An 18,826-nucleotide genomic window follows, 5' to 3' on the forward strand; every position below is an offset into this window, starting at 1 on the left:
TTTTTCTATGAGGATTATTAACTTTTATCCACAATTTAAAAAAACCCAGTTTTCAGCAAGGAACAATACAGTTTAAGCATACAAACCCACTGCAATCCATAGCTTATGTTTTCTTTTGAAACCCATCCTTCTACACACAATTCTCTGGCCCTCTGGCCTCTTGTTATCAGGCCAGAAACACCCACAAATATGACATCTATCCACTTGTCTCTGACTAGATACAGCCACTCTTCACTACCTCACCACATTCCTGTCCATTCTCAACTACCCAGCAACTTCCCCATCATTTTGCTTTAAGCTAAATTCAACTGCTTTTCAGCAGTCTGCACCCCTAGTCAGCCCTCTCCCAGGCACAGGTCATTCCTTATCTGTGTTTGCGAAGCATGGATCATACCATAGTATGGGGATTTACTTATGTCTCTTTACTGTGTAGACTGAGGCTTTGGAGGTAGGGTATGTCCTGTTCATTTGTTCCTAGCACCTAGCACAGTATGCCCCACATACTGAATTTACAAATGGAACAGGTGTTTTTTTCAGGTACAGTCTCTGTGAAGTTCGTTTTTTTCTCATTTTACTTTCTTACACCTTTCCACTATACTAAATGGAGCCTCCACAAAATAAAGAACTTTCTAAATTCACCATTCAGTTCTAAGTGAGAACTTTCCCTGTAATACCAGCAAAAACAAAGACTGACTAGCGAAGCTGGATAATTCCATTGCTTCTGCTGTCTTTCACATTCTTTGAATGGAAGCTGAGTTGGCAAGAGAAGAAATAGCTAGGGAGTAACTTATTTGTCTTCAGGTCTAACATGATCTCAACAGCTGCCTCCTTTATTTTTCAAAAGAGAGCAAAGATATTTAAAGCCTCACAAAAAAAAGAACTTGTAGCCCGTCATAAGGAAGAGACAAGCAAGGTTAGTATTATGTTTTAAGTTACAGAAAACTCTGATACCTTATATTATATCCTGCAAAATCAACAGTGTTAAGGTTCACAATTAAGTGAAGTTAAAAGAAAAAAAAAAAAAAAGGAAAGTGTGTTAACCTGGATTATAGCATTGGTTTTCTATTTGCACTACTTCTAAATTTGATTCTGTCATTCTTTTCCTTAAAAGATGATTATCTTCTTAATTTTTGAGTAGGTTCAAAGGTTTTAAACTCTCAAGGCTTATGTCAAAATATAAGTAAAATGGTAATTTAAAAAAACAAGGCACTAGAAAAAAAACTTAATTTTTTAAAAAAATATTTCTATAAATCTCTATGTTGTCAATTCTCTATCAATTGTATTAAATTTCTATCTTCATCACTTCCTCACCTTATTATATAATTTCTTTCATTTTTGGTGAAATGAAGGATTAATTAAAAAGGTGTCTGTAGGGGCATCTGGGTGGTTCAGTGGGTTAAGCCTCTGCCTTCAGCTCAGGGTCCTGGGATAGAGCCCCGCATCAGGCTCTCTGCTCAGCAGGGAGTCTGCTTCCCTCTTTCTCTCCGCCTGTCTCTCTGCCTACTTGTGATCTCTGTCAAATAAAAAAATAAAATCTTAAAAAAAAATAAAATAAAAGGTGTCTATAATATTCTTGATAAAACTGCTATTATTAGACTTATTATTATGTTGCCAATAGCAGATTTGTAATTTCTATCAACTTTAGTCTTAGAAAGCATACATCTGAAGGTTTATATTTGGCTTACAATATGAAATACAGAGGAAGGAAACAGTAATAAGCCACAGGGAGATTTACAACTACAACCTGTTAAAAGTAGATCTTGGGTATTAAAAGGTTCATGAAAACTATAAAAAGAAGTGTTTATTAAATGGTGTAATCAATGAATGCATTCCATACTAATGCATTTCTAATGAAGCTTACTCACTGAAGCACATAAATCTGAGAAAAAAAAAAATCCATCCTTAAATGAAAGTCATTCTAAAATGTCCTGACCCATTTACCTGAGTCTCTTAATATAGTTAAGCTATTTATGATAACCCAAGTCAGTCATGCCAAACAGGGATTATAATACTGTTACCCCTGAAGTACTGAAGCCCTCAAGTATGTAGGCACATGTGACCGTTTCCTATCCCCTGTCGCTTAGGGGTTTTAAGGTTTCCTTCTAATGACATCTCCCCCTTAGCAGACTTCAGTCTTTTAATCTCTTGTAATGCACAATTCACTTTAATTTAAAGATACTGATAACACCTTATGGGTAAGAGCTAAAGGTGTCACAAAGTGCTCACAATTTTCCTTTACTTCAGAGGCTTTTAAAAAACTATCAGCTTACTTTGAGGCATCTGGCTGTATTCGAGATCACTGATGCTACGAAAAGTTTCAATATTGGAAAAGTGTAGCTTTGCTAAAGTATGGTAAGAACAATAGTTTCAGTGAGGTAGGTATTATCTTTTATAAAGTAAAAGTAACAATATTCTGTATTCACCACTGAAGGGATTCTTGATCACAATATCAGATATCAGTGAAAGTAACTCAAGCTGAGACAATTTTCAAGTCAGTTCTCATTATTAATGATGACTGTTCAAGATCTATTTTAGTGTGTATCTGCTTTTCTGGACAATCTTTGCAATTCTACTCTGCTCCTACCCCTTCATCCCCCAATCCCTCCTTCTCCCATTCTTGGCCAGCATTTAAGAAACAGCCATTACATTTAATACTGGCTTAAACTTAGCTAAGACTATCGAGATGTCTCTACCTTGAGTTATATAAAGTCCGAAGTAATTTTGTTCAGTTGCCTGCAGAGTGAAACCCAGATATTCCTTTATATCTTAAGAGATTTGATACATTAGACAGTTCAAGAGGCAGCTGGCAATACCGGCTATGCTAACAAAGGAAGATACTCATCAACAACAGCAGAACGTGATTATTACAGTATCACTGAAAAGGTGATCACACCCAGTTAATATTCTTTAACTAAAGGCACAAATAATTTGATTTGTTTAAGGTCATACCACTAGTTAGTGGGTGAGCCAAAGCAGCACCCAAACTTCCTGGTTCCAATGGTTCTACTATATACGACTAACTTATTTTTAACATTTCATTTTTCTTTTTTAACTGTGACATAAAATTTACCATCTTAACATTACTAACATTTATATTTGCGTATTTGAACAAAGGCAATGTAACAGACACCAGAGCAACAAAGGAGAAATATTATCACCACATAGAAATTAAATCCTAACACTCCCTTTATTTTTTAAAAAAGATTTATTTCTTTATTTGACAGAGAGAGAGAAAGAGAGAGAGAGAGCGCGGGAGGGAGAGCACATAAGCAGGGGGGCTGCAGGCAGGAAAGGGAGAAGCAGACTCCCCATTGAGCAGGGAGCCAACATGGGACTTGATCCCAAGATCCCGGGACCATGACTGAGCCGAAGGCAGAGCTTAACAGACTGAGCCGTCCAGGCGTCCCCCCAGTACTCCCTTTCGGAGGAGAGACACATGTGGTATTTTGTATCAATAGCTCTACAGAGAGAACTGCACTTCTGTTCTTACACACAGCATGTGCTGTCCACTACTCACTCCCATATGGGAGAAAGGCCAGCTGTGCTACTTCATTGCACTAGTTTAACACCAAAGCCCCTATTCAAGTCTCTCCCAAACCAAATATGACTCATCTATGAGAATGTACAGATAATAATATAGGTCAGGGGATAAAAAGTACTACCCAGTAACCAAAGGCATGACCAACGAAAATATTAATAAGAATAGTTCTTACTGCTATATAAGCACTTGCTGGTGGCATCATCCCAACTATTAAAGGAGTCTGGAGCTTCTTGATTCTAACCTCCTCTTCTATTCACCATGGTTCAAGCACAGCAGCACCACCACAAGATGTAGTGAAGAGATTCACTTTGCAGGGCTCTGTCTCTTTAATGCTTCAGATAACGTTACCAAGTATGACTCACTTTTCTTCCACCCATTTCCTTATTTAAAGGTTCCCTGCCTGACAGTCAGCACTTAAAATTTATTCACTAACTAGAAGAAAATAAATCCCTATCTTTTTGTCTATTTGGGACCTTTTTCAGGGTTAGTAAAAGCTGTCCCCTAACATGGATTTCATTTTAGTTAAAGTTGTAAATACATAAACTGCTTTTTACTCTGATATTTTAGTACCAGTCCTTTTGAATTTCTCCCTTTGTTAATGCCAGCACCATAAAAAATCCTAAATAAATTTAGAACTTGGATTTGTCATTGACAGATTTTCCTATAATTGCCAAATTTTAAATTTCAACTCTCCTACACAGACTGTTATTTATAATTAAAAAGAGAAACTGAGCAATGGGAACTTTTGTGTGTGTGTGTGTGTGTTTTGTTTTTGGTCCTCAGACACATAAACAACTTTGTCTTCCAGTGAACTGTATGATGATGCTTATATTGCACCTTTGATCTGAGAAATTCCAGGTATTTTGTAAAAGTTGTATTTATTAATTCTTCCAAAGCATCTTATTGACATAAAGAATACAAATGCAATGGTCTTTTTCCTAGAATTGTATCAAAGTTTCCCTATAGCCCAGGTGAATTAGGAACGTATCTCACCAGCAAATCAGCTATTAAGCTTAGATTCTGCACACAGACAGATATGCCATTGAATGAGTTTCACTGAACTGCAGCCCTCTTTGGAAAGGATCGAAAGTTCTAGTTTGCCAGAGCTTCCCCTCTCTCTAGTACATTATTCGTGATGCTGTATTCATCGATACATCCTGTGTTTAGGCACTTAAGTTTGTGATATTTTTGTATCAAATATTGGCCTGTCAGTCAGGGCACAAGGGTCCAAGCTTTTGTGACCTGAAAAATCACTTTGGCTTTCTGGAATTGTCCCTACTTCTATAAATGAATTGCTTAACTAAGATGATATATATATATATATTTTAAGATTTTATTTATTTATTTGACAGAGAGAGAGGGAACATAAGCAGGGGGAGTGGGAGAGGGAGAAGCAGGCTTCCTGCTGAGTAACAATTCCCAATGCAGGGCTTGATCCCAGGACTCTGGGACTATGACCTGAGCCCAGATGCTTAACTGACAGAGCCGCTTAGGTGGCTCCTAAGATGATCTTTAAAGAGGCTTTTAAATCCAAGATTAAGTTGACTGCTTTAAAACTATACTAATTAGAAATTTTTTTTTAAATGACAGAAACAATTAGAAGCCTGGAAAGAGTTATGGTTACAATCTGTTGAGTAATTTGTGAGCACTCCCATATTTGTGTCCTTAAATGAAACGCGTGCTAGTACAAGTTACTTTTTCAGGTCTAGACTAGAAATGTGTGAAAAGCGAAAATTACACCATTTCCTCTTGCTTAGTCCATAAATATTAGGGATCTAGCCCTTACATCTAGAGCAACAAAGAACATTTTCTTCCTCTCTAAGTAAAAACAACAAGCTTGTGGTTTTCCTATATTGATGTCTTCCAAATGTTTTGACTCTTGAAATCATAATAGAAAGACCAACAGAAATGACACCAGAAAAAGCAAAATATTTCCTTATAGAGTAGGGGTAACATTCATTAGCAGCTAATGCTTAAAAATTGTTTAACTGGTGGTGCGGGTGATCTGACTCATACATCTCACAGGTGCTAGTAAGTAGAGTTTTATTTTTTTTATTTTTTAAAGATTTTATTTATTTATTTATTTGACAGAGAGAGAGATCACAAGCAGGCAGAGAGGCAGGCAGAGAGAGAGGAGGAAGCAGGCTCCCTGCTGAGCAGAGAGCCCCATGCGGGGCTCGATCCCAAGACTCTGAGATCATGACCTGAGCTGAAGGCAGCGGCTTAACCCACTGAGCCACCCAGGTGCCCCAGTTTTAGAACCAATAGCGCAGTTGGTGCTTCCTCTCCTTATGACCCGGTCCCATGCGTTACCTTCATCTCGGGGTGGGGGTCCAGCTGGTCCGATTCCAGAGGGCTTTCTCCATCTTCCCGCTCTTGCACCTGGGCTTCCGTGTCTGCCCTTCCTTCTTCCAGGGGGAGTACCTGGCTGACCCTGGGAGTCCTACAGCTACTGTCAGCAGCATTTCCATCATCATCCTTTGCTGTGGGGGATGCAGGGCCTGTGGTCGCTTCCTCCTCTCCTTCTCCGTTCACTAGGCTCACAGCAAGCAAGGGTTCCAGAGCTTGAACTGGAGTTTCTGGGCTAAGAGTGGCCGCTTTGTCCTCCTCCCATTCTATCTGGTTTTGTGCAGCTATCACGCCATTAGCCACACCAGTCTGTACACCCTGAGTTGGATCAGTGTCATTTTCTAGCTTCGGTGGTGGGTGCTGGGAGAGGAGCTTTTGCTGAGGGGTGGTTGCCAGTCCATGCCTTCCTGGGGTCCTAGGAACATTCAGGTTCACACCAGAATCTTTCTTCAAATCACTGTAATTTGATAATGTGCTGAAAGATAAAATACAAGAGAAGCATGTGAACACTGGCATGGAAAAGTTCTAGAAGAAAGACCAGCTTATTCCAATGGAAAGGAGATATTTAGTGAAGACTTTTCCTCTGATGGTTTTAGAAACGTGAATTGGAATAGTCGGGCATAGTTCGCAGTCTCTTGGGATGCTACAGACACTTAAGTAAACATCCAAGTAAAGATGGGAAGACCGAACATTTGCAATAGGGTCTGGAACATTTCCTTGCGCTGTTTGTCAATACGGCACATCAGTAAGGACTGAAATGTGAGAAGTATTTATAGTGAAAGCCATCTTTTGCCAAGATTTTTACTTTTGTACATATTAAAAGTGATCTTCAGATCCCAATTTAGGAACAGGTTAGAAATCAAAAGTTCCTTCTGTTTACGAAGCAGAACACAGTCTCAGAAATGTTGTTAGCCCTGCTGCCATAACCTAACTGACCTGCCTGCCTCCAGTCTCCATCCTCTCCAACCCAGTTTCTCCAGGTCAGCCGTAGAGGTCAAACTCTCCCAGGGCACCCTGTACACTTAGAAGTTAAATCTGGCCTCTTGCCCCTGGCCTAGGAGTCTGTACACATGAGCCCCCACTTGCCCTAGCCCCATTCAGTTCTTTTTGTCCTCACTCACCATCTCTTGCCAGTCCTGTCTCTGCTGTTCCCACACTCCCAGCAAGCCAATGTGTGCATCTAAGGGTCTCTGCAGCTGCTCTTCTCTCTGCCCAGGATGACCTTCACCAAGACATCGGGGTGGCTGACTCCTTCTTATTATGCAGGATTCTGCTCACATGTTCACCTCCAAGAGGCTTTCTTGGATTATTCTATCTATTGTAAGTGCACTCTGCTATAAACTCACATCTCGTTTAGTTTTTCTTAAAACCCTTGTTATTACTTGATATTATATATATAACCCTGATAGTACAATAGAACCTAACTGCCAATATATTACAATGTCCCTATGTAAATGTTTGCATAACATTTTAATCTAGGATTGCAGGGGAGGAAAAACATAAATCTCTGGGGCTGCAATCTTGGAGAGATTCCTATGACCTAATAAGGAGACAAGACGAATACAGACTAACACTCTGTCAGGGAGCAGAGCACGCCTATCTTGTTCTCTGCTTTCTCCCCACTTCGTAGCACAGTGCTAGGCATCTGGAAAGTGGTCAGGGATCAATAATTGGTAAGAGTAACTGTAATGGTGGCAGTCATTCAACAACAGCAGATAGCATTTATTAAGTGCCAGAAAATGCATGGTATGCTTTACATTATTTGCTTCAATCTCATAATAATTGTAAAACAGGACCCCAAAATAGAGAAATTGAAACTTAGAAACTTGCATGATAAGGTGATGTCACACAGCTAAGAAATGATACAGCTACAGTCTGACCTGGAAGTCTGACTCTAAATCCATGGTCTTAACCCCACATTGTAATACACTAGGAACATGCAGGAGGGAACAAGGAGCAGGTGAGTCGCCTGCACACAGAACGCGGGAAGAAAGTCCAGGCCAGACCTTCCCCGGTGCAGGGAGAGGTTACAGGCTAGAGGACCCAGCAGCACAGCCCATGGACAGTGCTCAGATGTGTGTTACCTTCTCCCTTCACATTCTACTCCTCCTAGACACTGCTGATCTGGAACGGAGACTGGAACAGAGATGCCACAGATGGCAAGAATGTTAATAAAAGACATGGTAAGCTCAGCACCACAGGAAGGGAAGGAAAAATTTGGCAGGAAAAATGCCATATATATAAAAGTTGGTGGTTGTCAATGTAAGTGTGTGTCACATACTCCACTGTTAATGGGTGCCTTCTAGGGGAGTAAACTCCTTGGCCTAGACGACTTCTCAAGCAGTACTTCGTGATTTGAATGGCACGGTCTTCCTCTCCTTGCCCACATCAGGGTCCAGAGACCCAGCAGAAAGTTCCTCAGCAGATCCTCTGAACCAACTTTAGGCTTGCTTAGGATTTTTGGAAAGGACTGTTTTGGATGAAAAGTAGGAATTTGGGATGCCTGTTGGTTCAGTCAGTTAGGTGGCTGCCTTCGGCTCAGGTCATGATCGCAGGTCCTCGGATCAAGTCCTGCTTTGGGCTCCTTGCTCAGTGGGAAGCCTGCTTCTCCCTCTACCTGCTCTGCCTGCCACTCCCCCCTGCTTGTGCTCTCTCTCTGACATATAAAATCTTAAAAAAAAAAAAAAAAAAAAAAAGGTAGGAATTTCCTGTAATAAGTGATTTCCAGGGGACATGAACACTGAGGTGGGGTAGAGATAAGGTGGTGAGAGGTCACTAAAATCAGTGGTTGTACCTATACATATATTCCTGCTGTTTTGTGGATCCCAGACCAAGGGGAAAAACAGATGGCCTTGAAGTGTCCTCGGGAAAAACCAGTGTTCAGTTTTGTGCAAGATGTTATTTCTTTCTAAAATCTTGAAATCTTTTCATGGGTTAAAAGGGCTAGTTTCTCTTACACTAGGAAAGAAAAAAAAGAAAGACAGAGAAAGGAAGGAAGGAAGGAGGAGGAAGAGAGGAAGAAAGGAAGCGTGGGACCGTAGTAATACTTACATACATAAATAAGTAAATAAATAAAATTCAGGTGCTCCAAATCACTCATCTTAATAGTGTTACTTGCATTACTGCAAAGAGCAAAATTCTGATATACCGTCTGATTCATAGTGTTGTCTAATAGTTGGTAACCTATGACCCCACTCTTCCTGTCAGTTTATGGCAGTAATTCGGTCTGCTGAATTCCCATTCCCCAAAATGCGACTTTAAACTGTAACAACTGGGGTAAAACTTGAAAGCTACACATACCATAGGCATACGGACATCACTCAAAAGGAAATACAACTTCCCATTCAAGTCCTAGAGACCCAGTGCAACACTAACCCATTCACACACTTTTAGGGGTCAGTTCCTACCAGTAATGCCTCACTAAGAGCGTATAATCATTTTTCATATTGGCAGTAGACTGCTACTTCACCAGATTTGCCTAAATACTCACATTACATCCTATCTACACTTAGAATAAGCTTGCTTAAAATGTCTGGGTTACAACACACCACTCCTTAGATAACAACCTTCAAACTCTGCATCCAAAAATGACTTTGAATCTGTGAGGTCTGAAAGAGTAAAAGAAAACTGGTACTAATAGGCAGAAAAACTGTACATTTTGTGTATGGGGAGGAATGCAAACAGTGGGTTACCAAAATGGTGAGAACCAGAAGGCTCAACTGACTTAAGTCAATACTGACTTAAGTATTGGCTTAAGGGCTTCCCACACCTGCCCCCAAATCTGGTATGCACTATAGACAAGGCTTAGGGCTCCAGCCCTCCCAGATATTATGCAGTCATTGGACATGGCCCTGAGAACTGCAAATATGAAAGGTGACTCTTCGCTACTGAATCAAGTTGCCCTGAGGGAAAAAAAAAAATTGAAAGTGGAATTAAATCATTCTGGTAGGGGCACCTGGGTGGCTCAGTGCGTTAAAGCCTCTGCCTTTGGCTGGGATCATGGTCTCAGGGTCCTGGGATTGAGTCCTGTATCGGGGTCTCTGCTCAGTGGAAAGCCTGCTTCCCCCCTCTCTCTGCCTGCCTCGCTACTTGTGATCTTGGTCAAATAAATAAATAAAATCTTTAAAAAAAATCATTCTGGTAAAGATTACTATAATTTAAGTTAGCAAAGGTATTAAAATTCCTACTTTAGAGGGAGAGATGTTGAAGTTTAATTATGACTCAAGTTCCCACAATTGCTTGGGAATGAAAATGAAGACAGGCTTCTGAACTACTTTTCTTCTTAAGAACTTGTTTCTAAATATAGTCTCATTTTAAATGAAGGACACTGCAGTTTTGTACTTGGTCACAATTTTCAGAAGATTTCTGAAGTATTTCCAAGCTATGATCTACTATGTAAATAACAATAAATCCTGCAAATAAATAATGTAATCACCTAGCAGGAAACCATACCCAAATATTACACTGCAATGAATGGAAATATTTGGCTTCAAGGATGAAAGGGAGTTTATATACATTGTTTAATTAAATACAGACTTCTGGTGACAGGTAAATTAAAATCATTCTGATTAAAATTTTTTAAAAATTCTATTTATGTCAGCTATGGGAATTCTAAGAAAAGGCAATTTAAGTCATAAAGGAGAAAAACAACTTATGGGAGTTTATTTTTATCTTTAAGTGAGAAATTCATATTTTACCTTTTTTGAAACATTAGGACTAAAGAATATAAAATTGTATCTAATAAATATAAAACTGAAACTTATTTTGCTATTGGCAATGTCTCCTCACAAAACCTAGTAGGGTACGAGGGAGTGGGGATTGGGGTATGGGAGCTGAATGGATACTGAAGACTCATGTTAAATAAAAAGTGGGTCAGAAAGAAGGCCACAGAGATGGCACAGACCACCAGAAATTATAGTCACAAACATGCACAGTGAGAAACAAGGAGAGACAACCTCCTGTTTTCCCAACCCAGACATCTAGCTACCCATGGCATGACCCCAAGGCATAACACAACGTGACATAGGCAGATACAAAGGAAATGAGAGCACATTATCAACTGATCTTACCACACACAATGTGATGAAAAAGCTGGCGGCAGAGACCCTGCTGCACACAGGGAATATATAGTAAATGACAGTTCATACTAGGGCAAGGTTAAGTATTTTTAAAATTTACTCTTTCTAAAGGCCTCCCAAACCTAGTAGAATAAAATTCTTATAATTTAGAAAATCTATTTCTCTATCATCTTAAAACACACACACACACACACACACACACACACACACACACAGCCCAGCTTTCTTCTCCCCTCCTCTTGTTCCCATTGTGAATTAGCTCTTACCTGCCTCCTTCAAAGCGACTGATGAGATCTGATACCTTACTGGGTTTTTCTTTTGAGACACAAGAAGCAGAGGCAGGTTTAACTTCCTCCATCCTTGGTTTCTCACTAGATAAAGCTTTATGCCTGGGGGTTTGGTGTATATTGGACGAAGGTGAATTCTGCAGATGCAATGGCTTTGGAGGCACTGTAGAAGAAGGATTAAAAGAATTCAGTATTTCATGGATACGTATTCCATAACAAATGAAACTGATGGCCTGGGTGGAAAAATCTTCAGCATTATCAAATTTTTGTAAAGGGGTCAAATTTGTACTGAATTTTAACCAAGGGATCGCTATCTAGGACATTTGCTGTGACCTCTATAAATCCCATCTCCAAGATTCAAGCGGTTCTTTTAATTTTAAGTCACTTTAAATATGGCTTTATTAAACATCTAGCCATCTACATATTGCTGTGAACTTCCACCGTCTATTAGAGATAACATGGCAGTTATTTATCTAAACAGAGAAAAGAAAGTACTAACTTTGAAACTAATTCCTAGGGATACACTGCTTGTTATGAAACAGTTTCTAAATATAGAGTAGTAACTAATATAATAGAATCCAGAGCTAGTAAATTAGACCTAAAAGTCAATAAAACAATATCAAACAACAGTAATTACTATAGCATCTTCCCATTTAACAAAAGCTCCTGACCTCATTTGATCTTCGATGAAAATTTTCACTTTACAGTACTTTGAGATAGGTAGCATTTTTTACCTCTTAGGTCTATTAAGGTTCAGAATGGTTAAATGCTTGCCCTAGAGGAAAAAGACTGATCTGATTTTATGACTGGTACCCAGACTCTAGTTCCTTCCTCTGTCAGCAATGCTCCCAAGTATAAAACCAGCAATAGGGGGTTATAGGAGTTCTGTTATTATTGTCTACTACGTTAATAGTTGGCTTGCATTACTACCACAAATTATTTGCTTAGTAGTAAGTCCTTCCCTCAGTTAACAGATCATTTCCTGAAATATTAAAGTCTATGGAATATCTCTAACAGATGAGGAATTCTGTAGAGGAGAAAATACACCCTAAGTGCCTGCTTCATCAGTACAGGAATTACTTCAATTTTGAAAACCAATGTAATTTTCTTCTTAGATTAACATTCTGGGTAAAGGATTATATAATTTGTATGCATTTATCTACAACAGGTTCTAACAAATCAAATAAATTCCTTGTTATTCTTTTTTTAAATCCTTGTTCTCACTTCCCAAGGAAGGGTAGGGAATCATGTCTCCTTCTACTTACATGCCCCATTTTCCCCCAGCTGGTTACCCTGGTTTTCAGTCCTCTTATTTCTTCTATAAACTCGGTTGACAGTTGCCTGATGCTCACTGGCCTAGATGTCATCATTTCTATGTGAGCTATCAATTCTTACAAAGAAAGAAAAAAAAATATGCTACAGGTATGACAATTAATTCACCTCATTCCCTTTCAACACAAGAAGAAAATCCCAATTAAAAAAAAAGACATGCTTCTTTTTATGGAAATGGTGTTATTTTCCAAGAAATGCTCAGGGGGGATGGTTAAATATAGTATCCATTGAGAAAGAAGGGACTTATATAAGCATGGTATTTGTTAATTTTAAGGAAAAATTTCCTGTGTAGAATTATATCAAAATAACAAACTATGACAATATTACCCCTCCCCACCACACACACACAAGCAGTTTTAATATTAGGAATAATTTCAACATTCCTAATTAGAATATTCAAAAAAGGAAGTGAATGTGTTCTCTTTCTCTATAATTCTATAAAAATTATTACAAAAATTGTTATAAAATTATTTTAATTCATCCATCTAGAGTTTACTCAGTGAACATTATTTACTACATATCAGACACTGTTAGATGCTTAGAAAACTCAAATAATATGTTGTCAGTTTCTCAGAGATAACTCCACTAACTTCTCCCATCTCAATTACGCCTACCTAAACTGTTTCATAGCATTGTGTACTTTGTCTCCAAAGTGCTTACAATATATTATTATGATTAAGTAGTCATAACTAGTATTAAAGAAACCAGAAATAAAATATTAAGTATAGTACAGATGTAAAGCTTTCTCTTCCACAAGGCTGGAGTTCTGTGAGGGTAAGAAACAAGTTTATTTTGATCACAAATATATTCACAGTAACCACATACACAGTGTTTGGCAAATCTGTGGAATATGTGAAGGAAAAAAATGTCATCAAAGAGTTCATAGTCTAGTGAGGAGACAGTTTAATGAGGCTGATAAAAGTGGCCACCTGGGGAAAAAAAAAAAAAAAGTGGCCACCGGGTACTGTTATTTTAGAAGCACAGAGGAGGCATCTCATCAAGGGAGACAACCCAAATGGAAAATAAATATGCACATTTTAAATAAAAGAACACAAATATTACATGTATATGACACAAATTTCTAGATGACACATGAATGGCTACAGTGTCATAAACACTGCCTTAGGGGGAAATAATGTGTGCTTTAGTCAAAAACATAACTGGTGAGTGAAAATACTCTCGTCTTCCCCTCCCTTGCCCCCTTTCTCAACATTTCTGATCGTTGACCCTATGGAGGTCAACATTTCCAAATGCTCCCTGGACATCTTCTAGGTGTTCTAGCAGCACCTCCATTGAATCTGTCTTAAACTCAACCTACTACTTCTTCCCTCTGCAGCCTAATGGATGGAAATAGGAAAAGCAGTGTTCAACCTTACTGATAATCAGGGAAATGAAAATTAAATCTAAATTGGATTCTACTTCAGCCCCATCAGGTTAACCCGAAATTTTAAATCAATACCAAGAGTCAGTGAGGATATCAAGCAATATTGATGAAGTTCTAGAACCTAGGTGAGGTTCGGTGGGCTGAGGTCCGGAGCCGATGACCAAGAAAGAATTCTTGAGACATCTTTGGTGCAAAATGGTGGTTTATTAAAGCACGGGACAGGACCCGTGGGCAGGAAGAGCTGCGGCTGCCCCCGGCTGTGAGGGATGGCAGGTTCTGTACCCTGCGGTTGGGGGAAGGTGAGGGGAAGGGAGGTGTCAGTGGAGTTTTCATATGCTAAATAGGGCCTACAAGGTGCCAGGATGTTCCAGGCCTGCCGGAGGCCTTGCCCTAGCGGCTGGATCAATGTTGTCTTTAGACCAGCCATTAACATTAAGACAGTTGGGAGACTTTTTGGTGGGGTGTCACAATCCTGCTATCAATCCTCTTTGTTAGTGAGATTTAGGACATTTGTAAGCAGGATTGTGAACTCTGCAAGTTAACTGTTTGCTTATTGTTCTTGGCAGTCAGGGCTGCCTGAGGGATGCTACACAACTGACAGAGGGGAAGCGGATGGGGGGGGGGGGGTACAAGGCGCCAGCTTTTGCTTTGTCTTCAGCCAGCCTTGTGCTCCCTCATCAATATGATATCTCATGTATTTCGAGAGGGAATTTAAATTAACAGAACCATTAAGAACTTGACATTTACAAAATACATATCCTACAGAAATTCTTACATATCTATTACAGGGTTTTGTTAAATTTTCACTTTTTCATGAATTCAGTATTTAATGAATAACTATTAAATTCTACGTATTTGATCTTATCAATGAACAAAAGGAAAGATAAGAAACAAAAAAGCGAGTAAGTAAACCATTTAGGAGAAGGTGGTGAGAGCTAAGAAAAAATGGGGGAGGGCTAATGCCAGAACAAGTTGAAGGGGATTTGGAGTGTAGGAAATGGGGAGCAGGGCAGATTGCAGCATATATGAAGTAGGGTACTGAAGTGCACCTCTTGGAAAAGTGCAAATCTGAAGAAGACTTGAAGTTGAGCGAGTCATTTTGGGAAGAGTATTTCCATCCCGCAGAGACCAAGCTAGAGGAAATGGAAGCCAATGTGACTGAAGCCAAAGCAGCAAGCAGGCAAGAGAAGGTACAGAGGTCAGAGGGAGGGTCTGGTAACTTGGCAATGCAAAAGCTGGTGGCCCGTTGTAAGGAGAGTGACTTATGTGAAATGAGAAGACACTGGAGTTCTGTGCAGAGGAGTAACATGACAGGACTTCTAACCAACTGTGTCTCTCTGGCTGCTTTGTTGAGAACGTCAGGAAACAGGGTGGAAATGGGGCAGAAACAGGGTCAGGAGACTAGTGCAGAAATTCAGGTAAAATAATGGTACTTAGAAGAAGGTAGGATTCCAGTATGCTTTAAAGGTAGGCTTCCTGATAGAATAAATGTGAGGTATGAGAGAGAGAGGAGCCAAGGATGACTCTGGAGACCTTTGGCCCGAACCACTGGAAGGATGAACTGTCATCAACGGACACAACACCTAACGCAATTTTTTGAGAAATCGGTAGTCCGGTTGTGGACATGCTAACTTTGAGATATCTAGTTGACTGTAAGGAAAATGGGCCCTATTGCAGCCAACGTTACAGACCGTAAATAGAACAAAACAATTTAAAAATTTCTAATCATCTGAGATAATTACCGAGCATGAAAAAAACGAACTGCCAGCTTAAGTTTGGGGATTGCCAGTGGATTTTGATTAGTCTCATTTTACTTACTATGGAAAACAACAGCTGGCCATCTTATTTTTACATAAACTCTACGCCCAAGGTGGGACTTGAACCTGAAATCAAGAGTTCCATGTTCTATCAACTAAGCCAGCCAGGTGCCCTACATAGATGGCTATTTTTAATACATTATAAATTTATAACATATTATACTTTAAAAACGGAACATTACACATAGGATGCTTTACATTAGAAGCAAATGAAATAGGTTTGAGTACCTCACATTTAAATTATTCAAACAATAATGTGGTTTTTGAAGTTCATGAAACTTTTTTAAACACTAAGCTTTAATGACTGATGAGAGATGATATATGAGCTCTACAAAATAAACAACTATGGAGAATGCTGTGGATCAAAGCTCCTGAGAGAAAAAGAACTATTAGCTTTAATTGCTAAAGAAGTTATTTTGAGTTTATGTCTAGCATGGCAGGAAATAGGCCGATATAGAAAGTGGTGAACAAGAAGAAAGACTTATGTTGGAAGTTGCTCAGTAATTTATTTGTTTGAAGGGTAGGATTGATATGAAGTGAATAAACCATTGTTTTCCACGGCTTTAGGGTATTTTCTGAGGCTGAGGCAAAAGAAGCCCTAACTATTAAAGGAATCCATTTCAAAAGCAACAGACTCTTACTTAGATTCAAATAGAAGCTTATCTCATCTAAAATTCAGCTCTTTCATTGTTTTAAAACTGTGATTGTTCAAAAATACTTGTTGGTATTTTTTAATTGATAAAATTGATGTACAACATTATATGAATTACAGGTGTATAATATGATTCAGTATTTGTATATATTGTGAAATGATCACTGAAGTCTAACATCCACCACACAATTTTTTCACGTGATGAAAACTTTTAGGATTTCTTCTCAGTGATTTTCAAATATACATCACAGTATTATTAACTATAGTCACCGAGCTATATACTATATCCTCATAACTTACTTATTAGTAAACATAAAAATAAAAACCTAATGTTGTTCCAGACACATTACTACATAATCACCACTAATAAAGGTATTCAATACTGTCTCTCCTTTAAATATCACTAAAATAAATGGTAGCTATGATACTATTAGCATTCCATGGGAGGAAAAAAAAAAAAAAGATTTAATTATGAGCTCTTTTGAGGATCCAGATCAGAGTTTCTCAAACTACTGACATATCAGGCCAGATAATTCTTTGTTTTAGGGGGGCTGGCCTGTGCACTGTACAATGTTGAACAGCATTCCCAGCCTTTCCCCACTAGCTGCCATCAGAAACTGCCACACGTGGTGTCCAGCAAAAAAAAGTCTCTGGACAGTATCAAGTGCAGGCCATGGGGTGGGGGTAGGAGAGCTGCAAAATCATCTCCAGTTGAGAATACTTATCTAAAATAATATAATAAACACTTATCTAAAATAAGAATCTTCAATTAGGGGCACCCAGGTGGCTCATTGGTTAAGTGCTTACCTTCACCTCAGGTCATGATCTCAGGGTCCTGAGAATCGAGCCCCGCATTGGGCTCCCTCTCCTTCCTGCTTGTGCTCTCTCTATCTGTTCTCTCTCTCAATAAATAAAAATTTAAAAATTTAAAAAATAAATAAAGTAAGAACCTTAAAGTTACATAATGGATCTTGAAGCCTCACTAGGCTCACCATTCATAAATTTGTAAGGGACTTGCCACACAGTGAGAATAAGGTGTCAGTGGGATAATCCCTGGATCTGTAGAGGAAGTCCCCATTAATAATCCCTTCCTTTCTTTGCCTCAGTCACCCAAATATTCTTAAGGGTTTGGAGAATTAAAAGCAAGCTTCTCTCCACTAGAGGGTGGGGAAACTCTTTTATTTGGCCCATAAGTAAGTAGTGCCCAATTGGTTTGGCAGCTGATCTGACAATACCAAGGTGTAGCCTCATTTCCCGAATGTTTCTCTCTATATAGTACACATTCTTCCAAGTTTTAAACAAAGAACAGTAGAAACAGGGGCGCCTGGGTGGCTCAGTGGGTTAAAGCCTCTGCCTTCGGCTCAGGTCATGATCCCAGGGTCCTGGGATCGAGCCCCGCATCGGGCTCTCTGCTCAGCAGGGAGTCCGCTTCCCTTCCTCTCTCTCTGCCTGCCTCTCTGCCTACTTGTGGTCTCTGTCTGTCAAATAAATAATAAATAAAAAAAAAAAAAAAAAAAAAAAAAAAAGAACAGTAGAAACAAAGTAGAGGAAACATGGCAATGGATCAGGGAGTCATTCAACAAGGATTACTGAAGGCCTGCAATGCAACATGGGATTGCAGTACAAAGGCAGAAAGAAACTAAGAAGGAGGAGTGCCATAAAGAGTAGGTTAAATGATAGCGAGTGAGAAAAAAATTAAGTAAGTGTGAGGAAATATGAAATGTCAAAGGTGACAGTGGGGTTAAAATTTTAGCTGGGGAACTAGGGAAGAACCAAACAATGAATGAGAGTACTTTCAAAAAGTACAATGTTCTCTAAATGATTTATTTAATACCTGGAAATAGTCCTTATAGTTTTGTAAAATTATATGTATTTTTTAAAAAGATTTTATTTATTTATTTGACAGACAGAGATCACAAGCAGGCAGAGAGGCAGGCAGAGAGAGGGGAGAAGCAGGCTCCCTGCTGAGCAGAGAGCCCAATGTGAGGCTCGATCCCAAGACCCCAGGATCATGACCTGAGCCGAAGGCAGAGGCTTAACCCACTGAGCCACCCAGGTGCCCCTAAAATTATATGTATTAATCCATATTCAGAAAAGGAAGTATAAATGTATTAAAATATCAGTATGTTGACTTTAATATAATTCCAAACAGCAAAAATCAAGATCATGTGTTATCTCCCTAAGGAATACGATTATTTTGGCACATAGCAACTCAGAAGGACACTGGTGTAATTTATCTCAATGGACTATAATGGACTATGAAGCACAAGGAAGTAAAACATCTTCCCAAAAAAGGCTTTATAAATAATGAAATTCCTGTTTGTGATCTGGACAATTACATAAAACTGAATTACATTTGTTTTTCATATTCTTACTTCATTTGATC

The 18,826-nt window shown here is 39.0% G+C and overlaps 1 protein-coding gene across 6 annotated transcripts in view; it reads right to left on the reverse strand.

Annotated features, from left to right (window-relative positions):
- The window catches only part of FGD4 (FYVE, RhoGEF and PH domain containing 4), a 220,422-nt gene that overhangs the window by 49,047 nt on the left and 152,549 nt on the right, over positions 1 to 18,826 (reverse strand). For 5 of the 6 annotated variants that reach the window (XM_059185677.1, XM_059185676.1, XM_059185679.1 and 2 more), the window contains 2 exons: positions 11,235 to 11,418; positions 5,855 to 6,365 (listed from right to left, as the gene is read on the reverse strand). In XM_059185677.1, coding sequence (XP_059041660.1) covers positions 5,855 to 6,365; positions 11,235 to 11,418 — 695 coding nt within the window. Of the gene's footprint in view, positions 1 to 3,713; positions 3,868 to 5,854; positions 6,366 to 11,234; positions 11,419 to 18,826 lie in introns of those variants that run through there. The other variant, XM_059185681.1, reaches the window with a different exon arrangement.

The sequence above is a fragment of the Mustela lutreola genome, chromosome 8 (assembly GCF_030435805.1).
Source record: "Mustela lutreola isolate mMusLut2 chromosome 8, mMusLut2.pri, whole genome shotgun sequence".
Taxonomy (NCBI): domain Eukaryota; kingdom Metazoa; phylum Chordata; class Mammalia; order Carnivora; family Mustelidae; genus Mustela; species Mustela lutreola.